Raw genomic sequence first — 19,880 nt, 5'->3', positions numbered from 1 at the left:
ACTGGGGTGTCGTGGCAAGCAAAAAAACAATGGATTAAACCCAGATCTGTGACTAGGGGTGAGTGTTTGAAAGGTTTCAACACTCCATCCATCATTTTATTTTGTGGGGTTGCTATGCCCCAGTGTGGTCGGAATGAACTTTTGGCTTTGTACTACTCTGGCATGACAAGATACCCTCTGACAGCACTTTACCCTTATTAGCACTACTTTTCTTCTCAAAAAATGTAAATTCAATATCTCCAGTTCTACCTATTGTATTTTTGTTGCTTTTTGTTGTGTTTTATTTATTACATGTTGATATGTTTTTCTAACATGTGGTGGAATCTTTCTGGGTAGTGTTTTCACTTTTTTACTGTTTGAAGTGTTGCACAAATACTTTACACAGTGCCCCTAACTAGCTCAATGCCAAGCTACCAGGGGGTGAGAAAAGATTAATGGGATTGCCTACACCTTACCCTGACTAGGATTGTGGTTGATGCTTGACTATGGGTTATTCCCTAGTCAACCAACAACCCAATTTCTAATGCACTGTTTCAGCCCACCAGTCATTATTCATTACTTTATTTTCATTAGAGACCTTCGGTGTTGTGCAGTATTCAAATTCCAGGATACAGAATGTCCCTATCTGTGGTCCAAAGAAATCCATTTGACCCCAATCCTTTTTCTAGGGCCACCGGAAACATGGCCTATTTGGCAAAGTAGACAATCTCTCTCTCATGGCTCCCACCTGTGTCTTACCACTGGGAAATCTTCTTTTTTAGCTCTGGTTCTAATGCACGCCACTATCTTACATGTTCATTTAACTCTGTGTAGCTTTATTCTCAATCAGTGCTTTTTGGAAACCCTTGCTGGAAGGAGTCACTTCCATGACCTCCACCACTGTCTAAATGGTCTCCCTGCATGGAGGACACTTGAAGAATCCTCTGTAGTTTACAGTCAAGCAGCCACCAGAGCCTCTGCGTGTGGACTAAGAGACCAGTCTCCTCTCCTTTGAGGTTGCTTTGACCTCTGGAATCACCCACTCAAAAAAGTTGTTAATTCAAAGTAAAGTAACTCACATTGATAACCTATTAAGGGAGCTATTATCCCTGATGGTGTCCATCCTCGCCCCCTTATCAGCTTCTTTTAGCATTTCAGTTGAAAGCACAATATGCACATAGTTATCAATTGACTGTTATGCCTGTGGGAGACATTAATTGCTGGCAATTCCCAGAATGACACCAGCAATAAAGGATAGAATGAAAACTCATTAAACAGTAATGATCACGCAGTGAGTATGTTGTCCACATGTTGGTTGTCAGATATATTGCTCTCTACTCCTATATCTATGTATTGGGAATTTCAATAAGCATCTACATGTACAGTCTTGCACTAGATTTTTAGAAGAGATAAAGTTTAGACAGTAGAGAGGCCTATTTCTCCACCAAGAAAAATATATAATAATGTCTTCTGTTTTTTCACTTTATGGGACCAAGTATACGCTACTAACCTTGCTTTGGGCCATTCATTTCAATATAACATTCTGCCTAATTTCTTCTAAAAAAAGATTTTGTAAACACTGACTGAACTTGTTCCTTCTGTACGGTTGAAAGATATACTAATCTTTAAAGAAGACGTAGTGAGGAGATATGTTTGGTTGCCTGGCACTGTAGAGCAAAGAAAGTTTGTTTGTATGAAGCCTGCAACAGTAACAAAAGGAAATCTTGCCAGCCTTCATACTCTTAGTCAATCCTCCCTAAAATATTTATTCAAACCTTTAGAAGAAGCAATATGTTCCTGCCACCTTAGTGGCATTTCTGTGTAGCTGAGGTTGACACTTCCGCTCATGGGTGCAGAATCAGGAGTAACCACATACATCCTCTGTGCTGGTTGCCTGCCTAAATTACTTGATGATGTACAATTGTTTCAAAGCAATCCTCAACATTGATTAACATTGTTGTTTCAATGGACAACAATGTAATATTTACACTATTTTTGGTTTTGAAGGCACATCTGTAAATTGCAATGGTGGCACTTTCATTTATCTACTGGTTCTCACTACAAGCCCTTTATGAATATACGTGTATCTTTTGCGTTTGTTTTTGTGATTGTAGCAGAAAGTATCCTTCCTCTACTTACTGTAATTAGGATTTCAACTTCCTGACATTCCAACTGTACATATACTGTTATGTGGTCAAACCATTTACAACCAGAATTTCATGCAGCAAACTATTAATACACGTGCAGATTTAAGATTGACGTACAGCCATACATGAATTAACTTTTATTAGTCTCATTTTGGTATTCTTGACTGAGATATATATATATATATATATATATATATATATATATATATATATATATATATTATATTTAAATATATACATATATATATATAATAATACATATATATACGTATATATATATAAATAAATAAAATAAAATAAAAAATATATATATATATATCAATAGCTTTATATGAACTTTATCATCAAGTCTATATGATCATTTGTACTAGAATTTACTATGTGCTATTGAATTACCATCTGCCCATGAACACTGCCTGTTACAAGGCTTTTATCACTAATGGTTACAAAATGCATTCATATAAGTATGGATTTTTTTGCAATTCAAATAACATTGGCAGCATGCATTGTTTTGCATGAGTGATCAAAACAGAAATTACAGAACCTTATTATAATTTTGCCCTTCCTGTATATGCCCACAGATTTTTGCCTTTCTTTGTTCCACCTGTTTTTGCTGGCTTTTAGGACTCTGCCTACTCCTGCTAACCAATGATAAAGTGCTTGTCCTCTCCTTTCGAAACATGGTAAAATTGGTATGTGCCCCATTGGTCCATTTAATTTAGTTATAAGTCCCTAGCATATGGCACTAAATGTACCCAGGGCCTGTTAATTAAATGCTACTAATGGGCTGCAGCACTCATTGTGTCACCCACTAAAGTAGCTCTGTAAAACATATCAACAGACGGACCACTGAAGCTTGTAGTACAATTTTAAAACTGCCATTCACCAGGCCAAGTATACCTTTTGCCATGCTGGACTGTCCTTCTTAGTATTTATAAACCACACCTAAGGTAGGCCCTGAAGGATCATAAAGCAGGGGGCATATTTGAAAAAGTAGGAGATATGTACTTAAATTTTACATGTTGGGGATCTGAACAACTCAACAAAGTCATTTTTCAATGCAGCAAGACTATTTCTCTTGTAGGCTAACATTGGCTCACCTTATTACCCTTCAAAAGTGATAACTTTAGTTTGAGACCAGAGAGAGAAATACTTCTTCCACTCAATTGAATTGTAATTTAAAATCATCTTTAATGGTTAAATCCGTTTTTTAAGAAACTTTGTTGAAAGTGCTACTTATAGATGGCTTGTATTTTTCTGCCTAAACCAAATGTGCTTTACTGCTAGTGCCCATAATCACATGACTGCTAATGGCTCTCCTGTGTTGTGAAGTGTATTCCTTGCAGACAGGTGACAAAAGGGACCAGGGTGTAGATAGAGTGGGTCTTCCTGACAGGAGGGCTATTTCTGCTGTAGCATCACAACAAGCCCTAGAGGCCTTCCCTGCACCTGTCGAGCTGATCAGCACCAACTAGACCTGTCTGGAACCTGTTTATGTCCTCTACTGGAGTGTGTCCTGACCCCCGGAGGTGCCATGCCAGGCCAGGGTCCCTTGTCTAGTATCACAGTGTACTCTTCCAACCTAAAAACTGCAAGAACTGGACTCTAGGTCAAAATCCAAAGATTGCAGGCTCTTTGATTTGAAAAAGAATGTCCCCAGTCTTCACACGTATGTGAGCAGATTTCACTGAAATCAACGTGGGACCTGCATCCGACTTCCAGAGCAACCTTCCCGGCTACAGACTTCGGACATCAGCTGCATGGTGCTCTTTACATCAACAATAATCAACCCACATTTCCACCAGTGTAAAGCTCCAAAGGGCGACCAGTTCTTTGGGCCATCAACGACTGCACCACCAATGCAAAGTTCAGAATGAGGCTCCTCGTGTTAAAATCGATTAAGTTAGGAAATAAACTTTCAATCAAGATGACCTTGTTCCCTGTATCTGACCTTGGAAAATGGGTTATTGGTAAGGGCAGGTAAGTACGTACACTTAGCAATAGGCCATTAACCTCCACTTAGGTCCAGTTACGTCTCAATAAAATAAACCCAGCTCAACCCTTGGTAGATTGGCAATGAGCGACAAGGCTTAACTTAGGAGACTAGTGTGTAAAGCATATAAAAATCACAAAACAGTAAATACATAAAACACTACCACCAATTAAAATATATATATTATATTTTTATCTTTAAAATGACACCAAAATTACTAAAATCAGATAAGGGGAACCGGAGATATGAATGTTTAAAGAATTAATGTTTTCTAGCACATAGAAGCAACTAACGCTCAAAGGGTTAAAAAAGGTTACACTGGAAAGGGACAAGGTCCAAAGTTCGGGCCACCCACGAGGTAACACTGTCACTAAGTGTTTCATAATTCAGGAAAGTGGTCCACAGCACCAGCCAAGGGTTCAGAGGCTCTGGTTTGCCTCTTCGCGTCTAGGACTACAACTCCCATAACGCACCTCTTCAACTTATAGAGTTGCTCCAAATGTCTCCAAAATTCTGTATCTTCTTCCAGAGGTCCTTTTTGGTTCCATGAATTGTCCACAACTTGATCCAAGGCTCCAGAAGCTCTGAGTTGTTCCTTTGGAGTTGGGACTCCCAAGGAATGCACCTAGTCAGAATCCTCAAGTGGCCACTGGACGGTGGTCAGCTGGGCACTGCTTGCAGGACTTGATGCAGGGGACTCTGGGTAGCTCCTTTGTACCTGTAGCAAACAGGGAGTCCCTCCTTGAACCAGTTGAAGCCAGACAAAGTCCTTGTAGGGAAGCCCAAGTGTGCAGCTAGTGCAGTCCTTCAGAGTGAAGTGTCCAGGTGCAGGCCAGGGGTCAAGAAGGGCAGTCCTTCTTCTTCTGATGTTCTTCCTTGTAGGGATCTGGTAGGGATCTGAGGTGTGGGTGCAGCTCTGCCAGTTTTATTCTTGCTCCTGGGTGGAAAACAGGGGGGTCCTGGTTCTCCGTTGAGATGCAGGGTCCTTCCCCTTGTGGAGAAAACTTGCTGAGAAGTGTGACAAAAATCAATCCCAGGGAGCAATATTCTTCAAAAATCCATCATGGCTGAAACTGATTTTTGGAGGTTACATCTGGCTGAGCCCACCCCCTGGTGTGGCTAAAAATCTTAAACACACTTCTCGCCTGCCCTCTCCTAATCTAATCAAGAGGGCACCTAATTCTCTGGGGTTGTAGTATGTGAGGGAGGTGCTGGGATACTCCAAATGTCCTTCCTTGCCTTTGAAGACCAGCATGGCAGCCATACCCCTTCCTGCTTCTTCATCTGCTGAGGGACGTTCTCCTCCCACAGGCATATTCCTTTGTGCTCAGCCCAGGCTATTTCACACCTCATCAAGGCAGCCTGCCCAGGCTGCCACAGGCTGGCCAATCAGAGCAGAGCACTACAGGGCAGAAGTTGGCAACTTTTTAGGTAGAGTTTAAAACTCTTTACCTAAATAAGTTATATTAAATTCAACAACTGTACGTTGTGGGGGTTATTAAAACAATTAACTGGATACCAAACTTGAGGTATCTGACACTGAAGGGGACTTTGTAAATTAAAATGAAGTCTACCCATTTTAGCCTATGGAGGCCATTCACTACAATGAGGGGAAACAAATTTGGCTGTTTTACCTCACCAGGGCTTATAAAACTATTTGTATAAGGTCCCTGCTTATAGTTACATGACACCCAACCCAGAGGCACATAGGGCACACCTTAGGAGTGATTTATATGAAAAAATAAGGTTGTTTAAGACTTTGGAAGTACTTTTAATTCCAAAGTCGAATTTGTATATAACTTTAATTTAAAAGAAGCCAGCAAAGCAGGCCTGCCTTTAAAATGACACTGGGCACCTCAGCAGTGCACCTATGGGTGTATTCCCTATGCTGGGGTCCCTAAAACTATATGCCCTACCATAGACTAGGGACTTATAGTGAGGTTGACATAGCCAATTATAATTAGCCTAATTTGCATACTACAGAGCACATGCACTGGGACTGGTTAGCAGTACCCAGTGCACCATTAGAGTCAGGAAAACACCAGCAAAAAGTGAAAAATGGGAGCAAAGGTTAGGGGGCCCACTCCAATCAGCCCTGTTTTCTCACATGACACGTGCACCATTGTAGTCTTCCTGAACTTTTGACTTTAACCTGATCCAGCGTGACCTACTTATTGGATTTTTGTCATTTCAGTATAATTTTATTTACTAAAATTGGCTCTATTTTTCTAAAGTGGTTTGCAATTTTTCTTATGTTATTTTCACTTTATTACTGTTCGAGAGATGCATGAATACTTTACGCATTTCTTCTAAGTTAAGCATGACTGTTTTTGTGCAAAGCTGCCAAATGGTTAAGAACAGGTTCATTTAGTGACTTTTGTGGTTCACACTAATAAGGATTGCATTTTTACTTGAGTGGGGCTCTCACCCATCTAAACTAATAATGTAGGACCCGATTCACAAAGGTAAACTTAGACCAAAAGTCTAAACTTAGACCAAAAGTCTAACTTTACCTTGAGTAAAGTTAGACTTCAGGTCCAAACGTAGACTTTTGGTCTAAACGTAGACTTTTGGTCTAAATTTACTTATGTAGGGCCCCTAGTTTCTTATTGTATCCTTCTGTATTATCTTTTTTTTTAGAAGGTCCAGGGAATAAACAACCAAAGGCAAACATGTCAGCTTTCACTCTACATAATATCTAAACTCAACAGTGTTGAGACAGAATTATGGCATATGTTTCCTTATGGAGATTAATAATAAAGTGCAATAACATATAATCGATTAAGTCACAGAATACATTTCTCAGGAAACTGCAGAATCGAAGGCTCTGATCAAAATGGCATCAAATTAATTCCTAGACATTAGGTTGAGCACCAGCAGAGATATCTAACACAGTACTCCCAAGTGATAATTAAGTGCATTCTTCACACTACAGGGAGTGCAGAATTATTAGGCAAATGAGTATTTTGACCACATCATCCTCTTTATGCATGTTGTCTTACTCCAAGCTGTATAGGCTCGAAAGCCTACTACCAATTAAGCATATTAGGTGATGTGCATCTCTGTAATGAGAAGGGGTGTGGTCTAATGACATCAACACCCTATATCAGGTGTGCATAATTATTAGGCAACTTCCTTTCCTTTGGCAAAATGGGTCAAAAGAAGGACTTGACAGGCTCAGAAAAGTCAAAAATAGTGAGATATCTTGCAGAGGGATGCAGCACTCTTAAAATTGCAAAGCTTCTGAAGCGTGATCATCGAACAATCAAGCGTTTCATTCAAAATAGTCAACAGGGTCGCAAGAAGCGTGTGGAAAAACCAAGGCGCAAAATAACTGCCCATGAACGGAGAAAAGTCAAGCGTGCAGCTGCCACGATGCCACTTGCCACCAGTTTGGCCATATTTCAGAGCTGCAACATCACTGGAGTGCCCAAAAGCACAAGGTGTGCAATACTCAGAGACATGGCCAAGGTAAGAAAGGCTGAAAGACGACCACCACTGAACAAGACACACAAGCTGAAACGTCAAGACTGGGTCAAGAAATATCTCAAGACTGATTTTTCTAAGGTTTTATGGACTGATGAAATGAGAGTGAGTCTTGATGGGCCAGATGGATGGGCCCGTGGCTGGATTGGTAAAGGGCAGAGAGCTCCAGTCCGACTCAGACGCCAGCAAGGTGGAGGTGGAGTACTGGTTTGGGCTGGTATCATCAAAGATGAGCTTGTGGGGCCTTTTCGGGTTGAGGATGGAGTCAAGCTCAACTCCCAGTCCTACTGCCAGTTCCTGGAAGACACCTTCTTCAAGCAGTGGTACAGGAAGAAGTCTGCATCCTTCAAGAAAAACATGATTTTCATGCAGGACAATGCTCCATCACACGCGTCCAAGTACTCCACAGCGTGGCTGGCAAAAAAGGGTATAAAAGAAGGAAATCTAATGACATGGCCTCCTTGTTCACCTGATCTGAACCCCATTGAGAACCTGTGGTCCATCATCAAATGTGAGATTTACAAGGAGGGAAAACAGTACACCTCTCTGAACAGTGTCTGGTAGGCTGTGGTTGCTGCTGCACGCAATGTTGATGGTGAACAGATCAAAACACTGACAGAATCCATGGATGGCAGGCTTTTGAGTGTCCTTGCAAAGAAAGGTGGCTATATTGGTCACTGATTTGTTTTTGTTTTGTTTTTGAATGTCAGAAATGTATATTTGTGAATGTTGAGATGTTATATTGGTTTCACTGGTAATAATAAATAATTGAAATGGGTATATATTTTTTTTTGTTAAGTTGCCTAATAATTATGCACAGTAATAGTCACCTGCACACACAGATATCCCCCTAACATAGCTAAAACTAAAAACAAACTAAAAACTACTTCCAAAAATATTCAGCTTTGATATTAATGAGTTTTTTGGGTTCATTGAGAACATGGTTGTTGTTCAATAATAAAATTAATCCTCAAAAATACAACTTGCCTAATAATTCTGCACTCCCTGTAGTTGGATATTTGAGCCAGAGTGAACCAATGCTAAACTCAGTGATGAATACTAAGTATGAACTTGTAATCTTTGCATTTGTATTTGTTAAACTAATAAAAATAGCCTATCCAAGTCAATAATGTAGAATATTGAGCTATATCAGTGGTGAACTTTAGAACCATTTTTATTTAACTGTACTGAAGCATTGCCAGCCAAACCAATGTAGCCTGAGCAATGTCTAGACCAAACAACAATAAGGACTAGGATGTTATGCTCCTCAACATTTGGCAATCAGATCAAATCACAAGACAATCATATCTTTGTTTTGGACGGTAGCAGAACACGTTTTGAAAGTTTAACTCTAAAAATTAAAATAAAGTCTCAAATTGCAAAGAACTTGAACTATAATTGCACAATGAATCAAGGTGATACTACATAAAATAAATTGAAATGCCTGGGAAAATGCAGCACAGGAGCTAAAAACATGTTGAAAGTAGCTGTCGTATGAAAATTGAAAGATACTTATGCGGTTCATTATCGAAATAAAATACACCCATGTGTGTTATGCATTTCATAAATTATACAAATACTAATTGTGCTTCCATAACACCAATCTTAAGCACATTTAGGCATTTACAAAAAAAACGCACTCGCTATAAAATTATTTAAAAAAATAAACGGCCCCTAGTCTTCTGGGGAAAATGTCAGAGCTTTAAAAGTGGGAATTGAATCACTCAGAATTAAAAACTTAATTTGACCTTCAGATCGCAAAAGAAGCATCATCTGATTAACCACCTCGGCACACACATCTATCCCTTTTTAGTAAAAACAAAAGAACATCAGAGTGTTGAGCAAATGATGCAAACAAGTAAATGTATAGTCTGAGTACCAAGAACTGAGAAAAAACGATATTTTATGGAACACTTCACAGTATCTGTAATACTTTCATTTCTGAAAGACGTCGGATTTGCTATTGTGCTAGTTAGATTCCTTAAAAGATGAATATGGATTAAAATCGAGGTCCAAGTACAACTCGGTAGATAATTGCTGTTTTGAATCTGTCTCAGATATGGTGACCACCCAGCAACAAGACACTTGAAGGCCATGTGAAATACAAGTCTGCTGCCTAACTGTGAGATTCGATAATGCTCTTATATGAAGGGCTTACATGAAATTTGAATTTCTGTTAAAAAACTGTGACTAGAGAAGAGGAAACATGGATGTGCCATATGAAACGTTATCTGCATTCAAATCAACTGAGTAAGGACAAAAGCATTCTTTCCAAATATTAAGGTAGTTTAATACACCACTGAAACTGGATACTTCCAAGGCCAACAGGTGTCAGATTATTAACTTCTCAAAATATGCCCGTGCAAAGCATAAATAGATTCCAGTCAAAGCATTTCGTAACATATTTGACAATGCAAAGGAAATACCTGCAGAAATGCATTGTACAAGATATTTTTCTGTTTCACTCTCATTTCTCTCTCCATCACTCACAAACAATGGAGGACAAACTCTCTCACCAGTTACATTACATACATATTTCAAGAGACAAGATGGTGTGAAAGCCACATATCATTTTGAAAGGTCTATGCCATGCTAAAATAGCCAATATCAGGGCGTTACTTAGAACACGTATCAGTTTCTCAATTTATCCTCCTCCTGGTTCTAAATTGTCTCCCTTTTTAGGGTACAAACCAGAACTAGTTAATTAGGTTAGTAACCATGGCTCTCTAATGAACAATGCACTGTCTCTGGTGCCACAAATCAACAGGGTAGTGTCCACCCATTTCAACTTTTCATTCTCTTAAGAAATGTTCCCACTTTCTTCTTCGAAACATCACAGTCCTGTTTCGCTGGCTTTGTTCAGCTCAGCTTGAGTAACGTAATTCCGTGTGTAAAGAATTGACTAAACACCTAGGGCCATATGTACGAACACATTTTCCCATAGACACAGAATGGATAAAAACCTTTGCTACATCTGGCCCCTAGTGCCCAATTCACAAAAGAAATTACGACTAATTAATTTACGAGTGTGGAGTCTCCGCACTTGGAACAGAATCTCTGCACTTGGGGCAGAATCTCTGCACTAAGCACTGTAGTGTGTAGATTCCGTCCCAAGTGCGGAGTTTTGCTACAGTACTGAGACTTCACACCTATAACTTTACGAGTTGTAAGTCCCTTTGTGAATCAGGCCCCTACAGAACAGGCTGCAGCTCTTGCAAGCTTGACATGACTTCCAGTCTCATTTTCTGATCTGGGGTACTTTTTGAACAGGGCTCTGTGTAGTTCAACTGCTGTCACAACCCCTTTCAGTGGGCCATTGAGCAAGCAGGAGTTACTGGACCCAACTGTGGTGACTGAGGCCTTTTACCCCTGATGTCCCAAGGACTGACCTCCTATGGATTCTGCTTAAGTGGGCCAAGCACCCCTTCTGCACCTAATCTTCAGTTAGGTAGTGTCAAACAAAGAGTCAAAGCTCCTTTGGTGGAAGCGTAGATACAGATCAGTAAATACAACTCATACCTCAATGTGGAAGCAGCGCAAACAATAAGTCAATGTCTAGTCAAATAATTGTTTTTATATAAAAAAATAATTTAATCCTACACATGCAAATGTAAACTACATTCAAAAACAATAACACAATCCCCCTTGAAGTTGGGGTTCTAGCAGCCATGTCACTTCCTGCCCCACTAAATTCAGTGGACCAGGTTCAATGTTATTCCCCATTCACTGATGGCAACATCCAGGGAACATAACCTATTAGGCCGTACTCAAGAGTTTTCCCCATTAAAGCCCTTTGTAAGTTCAGTCACAAGAGTCTATGGGATCGCTGTATGACCCCTGGGCCCCTAAAGGCCCAGGCCATGGCTTACCCGCTCCGGTGGTGCAGTGGTGCAGGGAACTCCTGGTCTAGATCGGCAAAGTCAGGCTGCACACAGTCACAAGTGTTAGCACCTGGCAGGTGCATGCTCTCTCTTCTGAGTCACGCTACCAGCTGGCTTTAGCGATCAGGTTTGTTCCCTTTCCAGCAATTGCACAGTAAGTAAGACTTCTTTTTTCAGGGGGTGGGGTTGACCTGCTTGCTCCGAAGCGGCTCTGATGATGTCCCTTGATCATCGAACTTTCTTTGGTGCAGTTCATAGTATGAAAGCCGGACTCACCTCAGCATTTCCAGAAGCCTCTTCTGGCATATGGGGTCACAGCCATGGCACTCACATGTCCATTCACACTGATCTGGACACAAGTCATGCAGACCTGTCGCCCTCCACACAACCTTCGCTCCTCAGCTCAGTCCACGGAGGCCCATCCTGGCAAACAGGGGTCGCTGAATCAAACCAATACATGTGCTATGGTCCGATCGGTGCAAGAGTGGATTCTTCTCACCTCACTCAGGGAGTGCTCAAGATAGAGTTCCCCTCTGGACCTTGCCCTGTCCAGTGCTCTCCTTTTCCTCACAGGGCACACTAGTCTTGGTGAGCAGCCAGGCAATGGTACTCCAGGCTCCAGGGCAGGTGCTCTTTTTTTCCTGGGTGATGTCACTTCACCCAGCAGGGAGACTAGCAGGCCTGGGCTTCAAGTCATGGTCACAGGCAGAAGACCTGCAGAGTTTCCCCTCCCCACACAGCCTGTTTGACTGATTTTGTGGTCTCAAACTCCCATACTTATAGTCTTTTTCAGACACAAAACATAATTTAGTGTCTGGGCCTTTTAAGTTTTATTTGGGGTTCTGCTTCATTAAAATGGACATCCTTCCCCTTTTTTCCTCCTCCTGAAGAATGTCTATCACAGCAGGCAGAGCTCCAAAGGCTGATTTACCCACAACAAGATTCATAGAAGTGACCAGACTTCACACTGGGATGTCATTCATGGCGATATCTGCACCAAAAGGTTAAACCTTGGCTCCCAACCCTATCTTTATGATTCCCTTATCATTCCCATCTCTTTTTTCTAGCTCACCCATCCGACAGTGCTTGCTCCCCCACCTTACAAGAACGCAGCAGTACATAAATCTGTCAAGGTGGATTCCTCCACTCCTTATATTTTCCACCAGCCCAGCCTGGGCTTTCCAAACTGAAACCCAAAGTCTTCCATGTAACGTACCAGTGCAGGCACACTGGCACTAAGTGTACATCCACAGCACACTTACTGCATAGCACTGCTATCCTCATGTATTATGCCACCACAAGCCTTACTACACGAAGTAAACTCATTAAGTCTTTGCACACGGTTCAGCACTGTAGCCTTTTGGATTGTACAAGAGTGTGTTATTTAAAAACACACACACTGCCAGCATAAACACATTTACCATGTGTGACCATACCACACTTCACCCTTTGTGTAGTGCATTTCTTGAGAGCACATATATACTCAGCACATTTCGGTCATGCACGCCCTTCCACAACTACCTTATGTAGGCCAAGGGTGTGTTACTCACATAGCAGCGGAAACTTTAAAAAGGTGAGAGAGCCTGTAGGCATCACTCCATTGACACAGGGTAAAAAAGTTCTGTTAACTGCTACCTATCACCATGGGGTATGGTGCTATCACTGTGCTTGTGCTTCTTGATTCCTGGTGAAGGTGGCAGCCTTCCACCACTATGATGGCAGCCCTTTGGCAACTCTCCAGGTCCAACAAGATCACAATCCGAGAGACAGGCTTCTATCATGACACACACGTATGATCTGTGTTCACCTGTGACAAATAATCAGCGTTAGAGATCAAGACAACAGTAAACTTGGGCACTTAAGGCTGGGTACACATCTCTTACCATGCAGAGGACTTGTCCTTCTCAACTACCTCACTGATTATCAGATGAAAAGCAGTTTAGATTTAGTATCACTTGAAAGTGCAATTGTGCATCTACTGGCCTGGGTCAAGGATGCCTGTGTCATTCAATTGTATAATATGTCTAGGACGCTGTTGTGCTTCCCGATAATAGCTCTCTTAAAAATATCAACCTTTAAGCATTCCCTCTAGGATGGTCCATCCTTTTCTGTTGAACCTATCAAGCTATGGCATAGTTTAACCCACTCTATGAAAACTGATCACAACATAGTTTTGTTTTGTTGTTTTGCCCCTGTGTGATACTTGTTTGACACGTGTGTGGTGGCACCATGGAAACCGTATTTTGCTTCAGTGTACTACTCGACTAGAAAATCAATCAGTCATTAAATGACTGTGTCTAAGACACGTAAAACATGTCAGATGATAAAAGCCTGGCACATACTGCAGAGTTTGACCTTTCCTGATCGTCAGACAGTATGGAGTTTCCACATCTTGCAGGGACAGGTCGCAGGGAAAGGCCGCCTTTCAAGTAAAATCTCTGCTATTATAGCTATTGCTCGATGATTAACTGGCTAATGGGAAGGGTGAAACAAGTGAGGCTGGTAACTGGAATTTCAGTTTCTAACTAACCACTAAGCACACTTTGAAAAATTGGTACATATATCTCCAAGTGCTCGAGGCTATCGTCAGAGCAGTGGTACAATGATGTTTAATTACAGCGCCATTTTCATGCATTCCATTGGGCACTGGGCCTGCTGCAGTGCACCTCTGTCTCTGTCACACAGACTGCGCCCTGACTGTGAATATCTGTAGCAAGAGGATCAAACAAGTTTTATTTCATTCTAACAGAAGGGACCAGGTGCTCATATTGTGAACAGTACTCCCTTTTCACCTTCGTGACATTCATTTAAGTGTATTTTAACAAGTCTGCCATGAATCTAACAAACGAATATAGCGTAAGCCGAAGACTCTGGAGTAAGATACACACATACACACTCATTTCATGATGGCAGGCACTCTTTGGCAAGCCATGTCGTTTGAATGAATAAAAAATGGCGTCAAATTGGAAAAACTTTTGAGTGGACAATTACATTGGACTTGGGACTCTCCAACATTCGCTGGCCATTGTCTAAAATGTTAAGTCATGCTGTCGCAGGCAAACTATTATGTCTTACCCTCCAAGAAAATACACGCCCTTCCACGCCAGGATGTCTATGTGGCTGACAGACTCAGTGGAGCAAGCATCCCGTACACAGTGTACAGTGATCACACCACCAACTTGCCCCCTTCTCTGGTCGATGAAAATGCAGCAAGCATGTCTGAGGGCAATCAGTTTTTATAAAGTGGCCAATAATATCCACACGAAACAAGTCACTGTTCCAGCCTCGTGTGATGATTGGATGTCCCCTGGCCTCCATCTGACATGAGCCCATTGGTATTCCACTCACGCATTCCCTCCATCCCTCTCGTCCGTGTTTGCTGTCCTTTTCAGCAATGGAGAATGCTTTCTTTGCACTATCATAAGTCATCTACCGATGTAAACATGGGACATCTCGTGCCAGAGTAGGCACCCCCTTTGACAAATGGCTGGCATGGGTTAACCAGCCATTTTATTGCGAGCTGGGAGCAGACCTCTGGGATGGCACAAATAACACATTTCTCCGCACATGTTTCCGCTACAATGAAGCTCTGGTTATGTTCTTTGTTTCTTCGTCAAAAGCACACATGGCTAGATAAACCTATTTTTCACAGAAAATGTGATTGAAGTAACTTCCTCCCAAGGGTGATTGGTGAATTAATGCAAACTGCTGGTGTGGATATGAATGAATCACCAACGCTTGGCGTGTCAGTGTTGCACCGGGAATTATTCAACATCATATTCATAAAAAAGAGAGTCCTAACGTCACTAAACTAACTGCAAGTCCCAGGGTACCAGGATGACTAAAGCCCTCGCTTCAAGAGAGGGGGAGCTGCATTTCTTCCTTCATTTATTAAATGATTCAACATTGCGGTATGTCTGAAACTAATTAGTATGATCGACAGAGAGCAGGATATGGAAGGGAGAGGGCATCGTTTTAAAGATTTAATGGTAGAAATCACAAACGAGACTGACTTTTCAGCCTGGCCTGCTATTTATATCGCTTTATTGTGACACAGTCCTCGATCGAACTTAGACGTGCGGAAGTGCGTCTAATTACATGTATACACAGGCTTGCCTCCCACCATCAAGATAGGAGGATAATCAGGTTTACACGTTCCGATTTGTACATCTAAGTTAATGCCCTGCGGTAGAGGCAGAGTGAAAGAGACATTACCCGTTGCTGACAACTTCACATGTAGAATCTATGCACTTACAAACAATATACGTTCATTTCTATACGCATTAATAGAGCCAAATAAATGCACATATGCAGGTCCACACACTTGTACGTGACTGACGCAAGACCAGTCTCAAATTAGTACTATTCACGTACTCACCATTAGCACTGCGAAGTTACTGTGACGTGTGCATTGACTGGTGGTTAAAGATAGCGCTGAGCGAATTATGTGGCTCCCTTTTCCACGCCAGCCTCCATGTCCGTCTAAAACGTCATAATTCCAAAAGACTGCATTAGGGTGTGCGCCCTCGGCGGTGCGCCTCGCTCATCTGATCACAGGGTCGGGGAGCTCTCCACGGCCGTACCCATCTGCAGAGAGAAGACGCGAGACGTAGGAATGGGGTGGAAAATCTTGCGGTGGCTCAACGAGTTACAGTCACAGCACCATTATCCTTGCATTCTAGGGTATGATTCATCGGGAACAAAGTTTTACACCGGGCTCATCCATCAGAATGACCATTTCAGCCTGTTGATGTTTCACTGGAAGGTGCAGAGCCCTCATATTAAAACTCAGCAGCACATTGATCAGAACTCGTTTGTGCTGCTGGGAGAAATACAGTACGCAGAGAGCGTGAAGACACTGTACGCGCGTTTAGAGGTTTAGCACTAAACCAGTCTTGGTCACTAAACGGTACGGAACACAAAATATAAGGAGATACAAGTGGACATTAACGTAATGAAACACTGTCACTTAGATATTCGGTCATAAAGCTCAACCCCACCTTCCGAGACCAGCACATTCGCAAGGTAGGTAACTATGGAAGACTCCTCCACTCAGTCGAGTTAATGCTACAGATATTGACCGGAGACACCGTTCATATGCTAACACAACTTCTGAATTTATTCCATTTCACCCCCATCATTAATCTCAATAATATACACCCTCCCCATCCCACTTACCCCCCTCAGCCCCCCAAACGTCCGTCCGGAGATCTACCTTGATCCCTACTTTATCCTGTTCATTCCATAACCCGTGACCTTTTGCACTAAGAGCTCACATTTCCACATCTCTGTCACTACACCTCCCACCGGTGCAACCACTTAACTAAATCACTTCCCGCCTTCCGGTATTCCCTTCACCCATCTCCCATCCCAATCTCTCCATCACCACCTGCCCTCTCCTCACCTCTTCACTCTCTAGCGCCAAGAGGCACACCACTTAGCACATTGCGCTATAATAGCTACTGCGGCCACTCACTCGCTTTCATGCAACAGGACCTCAAGCCTCCAAATGCGGTGTAACGCTCTTCCTAAAACAGCTGCAATATTTTGCAGCACGCAATGGCCAGCAACGCTCTCATCCGCGGTGCGTTCTGCTCTAACTCCCTTTACTGCAACAAATACACAAGTACTCACACGAAATTAGGCAGCTGGCGGCGCTATGAAAATCAACCACTTTCTACGTGTGGAGCTCCTCTAAATGCGGCAATAATACAGGCGTTCAGATTTCTGTTACACTGGCTGCCAGGGCACTAGGCTGACGGTGCGCCGGAGCTGTTCTGCATTCTACAGCACACCATGAAATGCAGCTTTCAGCCTGATTAAACAATTGCTAAACAGCCACTTACCTATCTCAGAGTACACAACTGCTGCGACCACCTCTCTGCGTTTACCGCTATGTGCAAGGTTTGATGACTTCCCAGAGCAGGGGAAGAAGATCCCATCCCGAAAGACAATAAGATGCAGCCTGCAAGTGGAGTTATCAACAGATTGCAAGGATGGAGCCTCCGGGAGCACAAGCAGTGGCGCGCGGCTAGGAGCGGCGGCTCCAGTATGCTGTACAGCGAGCGAGAAAAACGAGGGATTTAAAATGCAAGTCACAACAGGGTGGCTTTCATTATGTTTTAAACTCCTGCACCAGGAATATAGACTGTCTCTTTTTTCCAACAACCTGGCTGCATCAGAGGATGCAGGAGCTGTAACCATGGGAATAGGACTGCTACAGCGCATATTAAAAGGGAAAACGTTTTGATTGCATGTGTGCGTCTATATGGTCAAGCTCCCTGCTGCAGAGGTGAGAATGGTTCCTGCCGTGTTTGCTACAGGGTCCATCAACACTGCAGAACTGATTTAAAGAGACAGCCTCGACCAGGTTTCTCCTTCACTTACAACAGAATAAGCCAAGTTAGATTAAAGCCTCTCTTCAAAAGTATTCTTTGAGCACTGAAATCGTTTCAGCAATATCAAATCATTTGGGCACAACATGAGCACAGACAAGGCAATGCAACATAACAAACAACAAAGGCACCGTAGTTGCCGCTCTGCATCCAGTAAGGCTGGTAATCACTTCTTTCGATAACTTATAGCTATGCAATTAATTAGAGGAAAATATAATTCAAATAGGCAATTATAATTCTCTTGTGTAAACTGCGTAAATCCTGAAAACGTTGCCTTGTGTCAATAAATGTTTTTATTTAGGAATATTTTCTTGACTTAATATGCTTGCTTCATTCCCTGGTTATAAGAAATATGCAGTGCAGACCAACTAAAAATCTATCTATCTATCTATCTATCTATCTATCTATCTATCTATCTATCTATCTATCTATCTATCTATCTATCGATCTATCTACTGAAAAAAACAAAGGATACAGGGGCGTTATAGTTAGGAAATAGAATTAATAAAAAACATAGAATTTCACTAAAAAAAAACAAAGGTTACAGGAACGTTGTTGTTAGGCTACCATTTTAAAGTACCAAACCATAGAAATTCACCTGTTTTAGTTAAAGTTATCTCAAGTAACTTTAACTCGTGCCCTAAGGTAACTATAACTCGCGCCCCTGCCATCCACTTTTTTTTGTCGAAAAATGTACTGCAAATATTACATTCATATTATCAATTATGTTATCAAAAGTGTCATGAGTACCATAATTTGAAGAGTGACTAGCAGTGCATGGCCAGGGTGCGAGTTAGTTACCCTAGGGCACAAGTTATAGCTACCAACTCATGTAACAACCCAACCCCATGCTATGCATGTCCCTTAGCCGTTCACAGCAGGAGTTGGCTGCATGGCCTGGCCTGTGGCCAGGCCCAAGCAGCCCAACCCCTGTAGCCACCCAACCGCATGCTGTGCATGGCCTTTGGCCACGTGCAGCAGGAGTTGGCCATAGGGCCTGGCCACTGCAGCTAACACCTGATAACCACCCAACCCCACACCATGCACAGCCAAACAGTCTCTCTCTCTTCATGTGAGAAAAGGTTTGAGAAGGTGTCTCTGGGTGTGAGAGTGTCTGTCTGGGTGTGAAAGTGGGTGCCTGAGGGTCTGAGTGGGTCTGTGAGTGGGTGCGCAAGGGTCTGAGTGGGTCTGTGAGTGGTTGCATAAGGGTCTGAATGCGTTTGTGAGTTGGTGTATGAGTGTCTGAGTGGGTCTGTGAATAGGTGCCTGAGGGTCTAAATGGGTCGGTGAGTGAGTGCGCCAGTGTCTGAGTTGTCTGTGGGTGTATGAGGGTCTGAGTGAGTTTGTGAGTTGGTGCATGAGTGTCTGAGTGGGTCTGTGAGTGGGTGAGTGAGGGTCTGAATGTGTCTCTGAGTGGGTGTGTCATTGTCTGAGTGGTTCTGTGAGTGGGTCTGTGAGTGAGTGTGTCAGTGTCTGAGTGGGTCTGCAAGTGAGTGCGTCAGTGTCTGAATGGGTCTGTGAGTGGGTGCATGAGGGTCTGTGTGGGTTTGTGAGTGGGTACAAGAGTGTCTGAGTGGGTCTGAAAGTGGGTGTGGGAGGCTATGAGTGGGTCAGAGGGGGTGCATGTGTATCTGAGTGGGCGTGTGAGTGGGCGCATGAGTCTCTGAGTGCATGTATGAGTGAATGAATTAGGGTATAAATGAGACTGGGATTTTTTTCCAACTTTTTTTGCTTACTGATGATTAATTTCGATTCATCTCGATTAATCACGAATATCGTGCATGGGTAAAAAAATCATTTTAAACCCATAATTTGACTGTCAAACACCTCGATATCACACTCCTGGGGTCAGGGTGCCTCCAACATGACCTCTAATGCTACTTTTCATTTTGTTTTTCAGTGCCAGGGACCCTCTCCCATAACATAAAATGGCAGCTGCAACTTTCTGTCCAGGCTATGGCTAGCCAATTCCAGAGCTTCTATTCACACGCTCATTCTC

General features: G+C 42.4%; 1 protein-coding gene across 2 annotated transcripts in view; it reads right to left on the bottom strand.

The window, feature by feature from the left end:
- Nucleotides 1-17,881, bottom strand: part of ADGRA1 (adhesion G protein-coupled receptor A1) — an 869,330-nt gene extending 851,449 nt beyond the window's left edge. Inside the window, exons 1-2 of one of the 2 annotated variants that reach the window (XM_069239771.1) lie at nt 17,333-17,881; nt 15,865-16,073 (exon numbers count right to left, since the gene is read on the bottom strand). In XM_069239771.1, coding sequence (XP_069095872.1) covers nt 15,865-15,867 — 3 coding nt within the window. In that variant the 5' untranslated portion in view covers nt 15,868-16,073; nt 17,333-17,881. Of the gene's footprint in view, nt 1-15,864; nt 16,074-17,120; nt 17,275-17,332 lie in introns of those variants that run through there. The other variant, XM_069239772.1, reaches the window with a different exon arrangement.
- Nucleotides 17,882-19,880: the final 1,999 nt, after the last annotated feature.

The sequence above is a fragment of the Pleurodeles waltl genome, chromosome 6 (genome assembly GCF_031143425.1).
Source record: "Pleurodeles waltl isolate 20211129_DDA chromosome 6, aPleWal1.hap1.20221129, whole genome shotgun sequence".
Lineage (NCBI taxonomy): Eukaryota > Metazoa > Chordata > Amphibia > Caudata > Salamandridae > Pleurodeles > Pleurodeles waltl.
Note: the sequence above shows the minus strand (reverse complement) of the source record. Positions and strands in the feature narration are given on the sequence as shown.